This window comes from Hylobates moloch, unplaced genomic scaffold (genome assembly GCF_009828535.3).
Source record: "Hylobates moloch isolate HMO894 unplaced genomic scaffold, HMol_V3 SCAFFOLD_21, whole genome shotgun sequence".
In the NCBI taxonomy this organism is placed as follows: domain Eukaryota; kingdom Metazoa; phylum Chordata; class Mammalia; order Primates; family Hylobatidae; genus Hylobates; species Hylobates moloch.
This window is the reverse complement of record NW_026652296.1, coordinates 1,367,633-1,376,229: the sequence shown is the minus strand read 5'-3', so window position 1 is coordinate 1,376,229 and position 8,597 is coordinate 1,367,633. Positions and strand designations below refer to the sequence as shown.

The window sequence follows — 8,597 nt, the reverse complement described above, 5'->3', positions numbered from 1 at the left end:
GAGGTGGGGCGCGAGACCCCGCCACGGGAGTCCCGCCCTGGCAACCAACCGAAAACCCCCCAAAAAAAAAAAAAAAAAAAAAAAAAAAAAAATCTCTGCTAGGACTGGGTGTCAGATGGTGATAGGTAGCCTGTTGGCTTGGCCCTGGGATAAAGGCATTGTCACAGTTTTGGGGGGAGACTTGCTGAGGTATCTGTGGTGGAATGCCTTAGAGTTCGCTCCTAAAATGTGCTACTCTTAAAAAACGGTGAAGTAAATTTGGTTGAATGTTAAAATCAAAGGAAAGGCATGAGGACGTTCTTAATCTCTACTTTTCTGTATATTTGCATTTTTCATGATGTTAAAACCAATTGGCTTATTAATATGTTGAAAAGTGCTTGTCACTCACGTCCCGTTGCTAATACCATTATTTTATAATTTCAGGTTTATGATTTGCTGTGACCGCTGTGAAGAATGGTTTCATGGCGATTGTGTGGGCATTTCTGAGGCTCGAGGGAGGCTTTTGGAAAGGAATGGGGAAGACTATATCTGCCCAAACTGCACCATTCTGCAAGTGCAGGATGAGACTCATTCAGAAACCGCAGATCAGGAAGCTAAATGGAGACCTGGAGATGCTGATGGCACTGATTGTACAAGTATAGGAACAATAGAGCAGAAGTCTAGCGAAGACCAAGGGATAAAGGGTAGGATTGAGAAAGCTGCAAATCCAAGCGGCAAGAAGAAACTCAAGATCTTCCAGCCTGTAAGTGTTTGTCTGCTGAGACAGGCATTCAGCGGTCGGCCTCACGGGTTTCAGTCTCGCTCTAGATAGGAATTCCTCCCAGGACAGGCGCTGCACCCGTGTGGGGTGGTGCCTCTCCCGGGTTCCTGCCTCACTCCACATGGGTGAGGCCTTTCTGTTTTTATTCTTACCCTGTCTACCTCCTCTACTATTAATGACAATTGTTGAAATCAGTCCATCTTTGAGGATTTGGGTGTTGCTTACATGTTTGGTATGCACTAGCGGAATTGTTTCTGAATGATAGGAGTGGCAGTGCTCCTTTGTCACCTGCCGTCTCCAGCTGCCTCGTGGTTCTGCTGCTGGCTCCTCGGGGTGCTTGTGTTGAGAGTGTGGTTTCTCTGTCTTGCAGCAGCTGTGTTGACTTAATTCTCTCCCTCTGATGTTTATGACATTCCCCACATGCTGTCAGCTTCTGCTGCTGTTTTGTGTTTGCAGTCTCCATTCCAGTCCCCACAGGGCAGGTGTGAGTTGGCTTGTTTTTACTCTGGGCCTTCCAGGGTCCCGGGCCTGTCCCCACCCAGCTGCCTGTCCTCTGGCAGGTATTGGAGATTGCTGTGTCTAGAAGCATCTCTGCCTTCACACTCTTGCACTGTGTTCGCTGCAAGGTGAGGATGTCCGAAGGCTGTGCCGTGCACCTAGGAGTGTGCCCTGGAGGCATGGAGGGGCTAAAGGCTCATGCTGTGGCACTGTCAGGGACCACATCTAGGCATTCAGAGATGAATGGAAATGGGAATTCATGAGAAAAGTCATTGACTTTATGTCGTTATTTTTTAAATATGTTGATTCTGTTTTTTGTGCAGTCGAGGCTTCACTCTGTTGCCCAGGCTGGAGTTCAGTGGCATAGTCCCAGCCCACTGCAGCCTCGATCTCCTGGGCGTGAGTGCTCCTCCCACCTTAGCCTCCCCAGTAGCTGAGACTGCAAGCACATGCCAGCACAGCCCAACTTGTTGTTTTAATTGTCATTGTGCTTGACATAACCCTGCTTGACATAACCCTGCACAAACCTAAATTGTATTCTCAGTAAAACTTAGATTCTGTGGAGGAAAACTGATGATGTTAAATATTTAATTTGAGAAATAAGGTTTTGCTTAAGTATGTGTAAGGGACATGTTCGTGTGTGTTGAGGCCTGATCATCGAGACAGACTGTGTAAACAGCAGCGGTCACTGCTTGTGGTGCGTGAGTTTCCTCCTGCTGCACGATGAGTTACTGCGGTCCTGCCTTGAAGGAGCACACATTTATGCCTCCGTTTCCGTGGGAGGCCTGGGCCTGCTGCCTAGGTCTCGCAGGACTGCAGTCACGGTGCCGCGGAGGCTGTGGTCTCGAGAGCCTTGGCGGGGGATTCCCTTCCAGAAGCCGTCACGCTGTTTTTTTATGATATAAGTCTGTCTGGCTGGGTGCTGTGGCTCGCTCCTGTAATCCCAGCACTTCGAGAAGTCAAGATGGGAAGATCACTTGAGGCCAAGAGTTCGAGACCAGCCTGGGCAACGTAGTGAGACCCCCCCCCCATCTCTACAAAAAAAAAAAAATAATGAGCTGGTCATGGTGGTACGTGCCTGTAGTCCCAGCTACTGGGGAGGCTGAGGTGGGAGGATCACTTGAGCCCAGGACATTAAGGCTGCAGTGAGCTATGATTGTGCCACTGCTCTCTGGCCTGGGCAACAGAGCTAGAGCCTGTCTCAAACAAAAAAAAAGTATGTTTCATGCAATTTGCTGGGCATACTTACACTGAAAAATTACTCGTTGTTTATCAGACATTCTGATTTCATTGGCCTACTGTATTTTACTTGGCAGCCTTGCCCTCAGATCCTAGCCACAGGTAACCCTCTCAAAGCAGGGAAGCTTACTTCAAAACCAGCTATGAAGTCTTCTCTCTTCACGAAAGACCCAGTTCCTCTTTTACGGGTTTTTACCTGATTAAGTCGGACCCATTTGACTTGCAGTCATCACAGTTAGAGCCTTAATTACATCTGCAGAATCCCTGCATGCGGGTCCTCTAGCGGAGCCTCATCGTGGATGTGAGGTCCTATGGGCCCTGCCCACCCTTAGAGGGGTGCACAGAGCAGAGGGCGGAAGTCCAGGGGTCTCCTCACACTCCTGCCCCCTGTAGGGCATGACGGGCAGCGACAGTGTGAATGCCTTACCTGGCTTTTTCATAGCTTGAATCAACAAAATAAATGTTTATTCATATTAAAAGTATTATTAGTATCTCATTTTAAAACTGTGGTCTTGGTACTATAAATAGTGATTTTACAAAACACACACTTAACTGCCTAAAATTGGCAGGTACATTGTTTGAAGTCATCTGTTTTGTTCTGCAGGTGATCGAGGCGCCTGGTGCCTCAAAATGTATTGGCCCCGGGTGCTGTCACGTGGCGCAGCCTGACTCGGTATACTGCAGTAATGACTGTATCCTCAAACACGCCGCAGCAACAATGAAGTTTCTAAGCTCAGGTAAAGAACAGAAGCCAAAGCCTAAAGAAAAGATGAAGATGAAGCCAGAGAAGCCTAGTCTTCCAAAATGTGGTGCTCAGGTGAGTGGACCAGGACCAGCCGCCTGGGCAGTGGACACACAAGCATGAGAGTGTTTGTTACAGAACTGTTGGTTTGTAGACCGTGTGGGGGTGGCAGGTGTAGGGGGCGCACACGTGGTGTCGCCTTGACCTTTGTCTTCCACCTTCCTACCAGTTTTCCCTTCTCTGCCCGTTAGCTGAGGGGTTAATTAATACAAGTGCAGTAAAGCAAATGCTGACGTGGCACTTCATGGGGGGCATAAGACTTCAGGACACATCCTGCTGTCTTGTGAGAAGAGTTGGTAACCACCCGGTGGAGTTTGTAGAGCCTAGACTTGCAGGCAGGCAGGAGTGGGGGGTGGGTTCGGGGCAAGACTGTGGTCTTCATTGAAGACTCGGCTCTCAGAACTGTCTCATGTTTGTACTCCATGTGGTTTGGAAAGAATCAAGGATGTTTAGACATCACAAACTCTTGTCTTAGACTTGAAGGCCCCTTCTGGGGCTCAGGTGGCGGTGGCTGTGGCACTGCCCCTGTTATGTTTGTGACCAGCAAAGCGTAACCAGCACTGTTTGGGGAGTTTTCTTGATTATTTTCAAATGATTACTTAGCCTTCGAATGACTTAATTTTTAAGGCTGGTTTTGAACCCTCGGTGTTGGGCACAGCCTCCCGCGCAGGCCTTTCCTCTCATTTGGCTCATTTGGTTCACTGCCGCACTCCTCCTGTCATCTTGGCAGCCTGTCCAGTGGCTGCTCCTCCTGTCATCTTGGCAACCTGGCACCTCATCAGGGTTGCACGTGCCTCCGCGCCAACCGCCCTTCATGGAGCACAAGTGGTAGAAGTCCTCAGTTTTGCACGGGGACACTGCGGGCCCACTGGATACGCAAGTGTGTTGAACTGCTGCCAAGCAGGCACAGGATGAGTGCAGGGTCTTCCGATGGCCTCAGGAGGACATTGGGTCCCCACCTTCATCTCTCAGTGAAATTAAGGTATGATTTCTTACCTTCTTAATGATTTGGGGTTTTACTGATTATCCAGGCAGGTATTAAAATCTCTTCTGTGCACAAGAGACCAGCTCCAGAAAAAAAAGAGACCACAGTGAAGAAGGCAGTGGTGGTTCCTGCACGGAGTGAAGCACTCGGGAAGGAAGCAGCTTGTGAGAGCAGTACGCCGTCGTGGGCGAGCGATCACAATTACAATGCAGTAAAGCCAGAAAAGACTGCTGCTCCCTCGCCGTCACTGTTGTATAAATGTATGTATCACCTAGGGGTTGGCCTCCTGGACCCCTCCCGTTCTTTCTGGATAGCCATCCCCTGGGCCTGTCCAGGACTGGGAGTTGCAGCTGTGTGTTAAGCTGATCACAGACACCGGCTGCACCATCAGCGGGAAGCAGAGCCCATGTCCAGGATGCCTTCTGCTGCCCTGTGTCCATCCCTAGTCTGTCAGGACTTCCTGTCACTGTTTTCTAAAGCTGTACAAACCTCACTGGTGAACGTTCACCTTAATGATTGATTGTTTAATCTCTGTTTTCACTGTCAGGCTCTGGTAAGTATTCGTATTCTCTTCATCCCAGTCTGATGGCGTAGCCACACTGCCCGGCACTCCACATCCACCCCTCTCTGCAACATCAGTTGTTTTGACGACAGCGCTGTATAGGCTTCAGTTTTTCCACATTATCCACGGCCAGCACATGAAAGCATCGCTTCTTTTTTATGTTGTGGGAATCTTTGCAAGTTAGTGTGGCATCCGATGCTCAACTTACTTATGATTTTCAGGTGTACATTTATTTTTGACTGGGCAGATAGGGGATTTTTTTTTTTTTCATGTCCGATTCACACGCTACACACCCGCATGAACACATTCGAACTTCGAAGGCCACACGCTCCTGCTTCATAGGCCCCACGGTAAGTGAGTTCACACCTAGAACACTGTCCTGACCGCAGGACTCGTGCCTTGGACTTGGTATTCTACATGTGACTGGCTTTCTTGCCCTCCTCTCTTGAATGTTTAGAGTGTTAAGATCATATCCTGCCCCAAATTTCAAATTAATGAAATGAAGATATTTCAAACAGATCTTTGAAACCTCAGATTCTGTGGTGCAACTTTAATGTTTTCTTGTTTCTCAGTTTTCTGCTATAAAACTATTTTCAATTCAGTCTTTAATGCCTTCTGTCTATAGTGCATTTTGTGCTTTTTTTAAAAAAGCACCGAAAGGTTAAATAGCCTCAATTCAAAGATGATCACAGAGTGCCCCACTTTCCTGTTGTCGGACTTTGAGCAGATTCCCTAAGGGAAGGCACTCGTGCAGGCAGGCAGACCTATGCTAGGTCTGGTGCGCTTTACAAAAAAGATGCTTTTTTTTTTTTTTTTTGAGACAGAGTTTTGCTCCGTCACCCAGGCTGGAGTGCAGTGGCATGATCTTGGCTCGCTGCAAGCTCCACCTCCGGGTTCAAACGATTTTCCTACCTCAGCCTCCCAAGTAGCTGGGATTACAGGCCCGTGCCACCACGCCTGGCTAATTTTTGTATTTTTAGTAGAGACGGGGTTTCACCAAGTTGGCCAGGCTGGTCTTGAACTCCTGGCCTCATGTGATCTGTCCAACTCGGCCTCCCAGAGTGCTGAAATTGCAGATGTGAGCCACTGCGCTTGGCTAAAAAGATGCAGTTATTGAGTATGAGTAACTTAATAAAAGAAGAAAAATATGTCACTCCTTTTGATCGTGTAAACAGCCTAGACCTAAGAAATTGAGCCGCACATAAAATGAATCATGCAATTGCTGCATTATAATGAATCTCGAGATACCTTACATTGTTTGAGCTGAGAATTTTATGCTAGCAAATGTCTCAAATGTTCATCAGATTCTAGCACCTCTACAATAGAGCAGTTCTACAGAGCTAATGGGCTTAAAGTGTCACCCACCTGTGAATGCAGAGGGAGGGATTTTTAATGCTGTACTAAAATTTAGCCCTACATTGGTTTTAGACACATAACAGTGAAGAAAAGAAAAACTGCGGTTATAACCTCAGTTCAGATAAGTGGCTGATAATTTCAGTTTGGTTAATTTCCATCTGTGTCAACCAAAATTGAAAAGCTGCCAGAGACTCCACACGTGGAGTTGGAAGAGTCCGTGTACATTGTGGGGAGGGAGCATTGGTGGGAAGCTGGGGAAATGAGGGGCTCTCAGCCCTAGGTTATTGCTTCCTGTCTGCTTCCTGCACTGTGAGCGAGGAGAGGTCGACCAGGAGGCTGCTGTTCTGCCCATAGCGGGGTCCTCTGACCTTTCCTCCCTCTTCCCTTTGCCACACATCAGCTCCTCTGGGAAGCTGATTTGCTCCAGGGACAGGAAGTGGGGGAAATTGCCCGTTAACCTTCCCAACACATCACCTCAGGTTAAAATTGGTGGATTTCCAAAATTTATACAGGATGTGAATGGGGACGACGCACTTTTGAGCTAGTAGTTTCTGCTCGTTTTGTTATCCCGTAAATGTCGTCTTCCCAAAAGGTGATTGATTGGAGCAGAGTTAGAGGCATTGGTGAGAGCAGCTACCATGTCTCTGCCTTTCCCCTAAACTCCTCTGCACTTTTGTGGGCTCGACAGGTACTGGGGAGCCTGCCACCACTGTATGCCTTTGAGGCCCCCGCCCTGCCTCCCTGGCTGGCCACGGAGCTCGCCCTCCCTGGTAGAGGGTGAGATTGGAAGTGAGAGGCTGGTGTGGGTCTGTCCCATGAGCTGATTGATTCACACTTGCCTCACCACACATGCCATCAGAAGACCCACGTGGTGGAGCTACCGCTGCTGCTCCCCCAAAGTGCACCTGGGCACCCTCCTGTCCTTCCCGTGGCACTTGGTTGACCTGGGGGCTCCTGTCCAAAAGGTGAGGCCGCGTGTGCACAGACACTGCCGCTGCTAGGAGGAGGCTATGCCCTCTGCTAAGGTATCAGTAGGTCCTTCACAGCCTCACCTTATTCCTCCCGTTTGTTTTTAAAAAATGTTTCTTATATATACAGTTTCTTCAGCTTACGTAAACATTTGGTGCACATAACTTCTCTCAAAGATCATGATGTTTCTTTTGTGTTTTTATGAATTCTTATTCCATTTTTTTCTCTTTATTTCCACTGTTCACCTCCCATTATTGTCCAGGCATGAAGTAAGTTGGAAATTTTTTTCTGAGATGTACCTGACTGACTAGAATTTTGAGATGGAATTCTGGTATTTAATAGGTGCAATTCCTAGTATTTTGCACTCCCTAAATGGCTCATTAAGTGACTTAAACACTGAGGATCTGAACAGATTTTGACTGCAAAGCAGATTCTACAGTTCATTTCATCTAACCGTTGGAATTAAAATTGAAAACCTTGCCAATTTGTAAACCCAAATCCAGATGCTGTGTTAAGCATGGTGCCCAGGTGGAAGCACTGCCTCTTGTTCCCACGTGCTGCCACAGAGATGGCCCTGGTGGTGTGAAATGGACAGAGAGCACCGTTCACAAGGATAACTCATGGTGTGGGTTCCAGAAGCACATTTCACTGGAATCCTAAGAGGACCCAGTTTCAGTTTTCAATAATAAAAAATACATGGGGGATTCTAGAACCTAAGAGTATTTTGCAGGAATTTAAAGCCGGGAGAGGAGGGTGGCTTGTTTCACTGGTCGCGTGAGCTCTTTTTTATCTGTCTCCTCCAGAGTTGTCAGCGGCAATAAAATGAGACTGGGAGTCATCAGACTCTACGTGTCCACCAATCTCTTCCTCCCAATTAGAAAAATCAGAATTTGTACTGAGAAAGGATATAGCTTGATAGTTGTTTTTTATGTTGTCCATATAACTGGAAGTTTCTTGGCTGTCAGTAATGACATTCATTTGGTATTTTTAAGTGTTTTACTTTTTATAAATTTAAAAAGCAGCCTGCTGTTGAGAAAATTACATCAGGGAAAGGTTTCACACCTCCGTAACCGTGAGCCTGCACGGTGAAGCCCCGCATCAGCACCGTCCCATGGTGCCCCTGTCCGTCCCTCAGCTGCCCCTTTGTGCTTATGCTTCAGCCACCTTGGGCAGGTGGGGTGCAGGGATGGAAGTTTCCAGCAGGATCGGTCCCCCTGAATTCACCACCTCTTCAGTGACCTTCATAGGACCTTTTGGAGCTGTGGATCTACTCTAATAGTCTAAAGATGAATACTCAGGAAAGCCTCCTTGGCATTATCGTTGTCACATAGTGCAGAGGTCAGCTCTGAAGACGCCTGCTACAATTCCTCCAATGTAGTACACAAGTTTCAGGTAGATTTGTATAAAGTTGTAAAATAATACTAGG

General features: G+C 47.6%; 1 protein-coding gene across 1 annotated transcript in view; it reads left to right on the top strand.

Annotated features, from left to right (window-relative positions):
- The first annotated feature begins 369 nt into the window (after positions 1-369).
- DIDO1 (death inducer-obliterator 1) overlaps positions 370-8,597 on the top strand; it is a 32,560-nt gene continuing 24,332 nt past the window's right edge. The window contains exons 1-3 of the mRNA XM_032141997.2: positions 370-742; positions 3,102-3,314; positions 4,331-4,544. Of these exons, the coding sequence (XP_031997888.1) occupies positions 428-742; positions 3,102-3,314; positions 4,331-4,544 (742 nt within the window). The 5' untranslated portion in view covers positions 370-427. The remainder of the gene's footprint in view (positions 743-3,101; positions 3,315-4,330; positions 4,545-8,597) is intronic.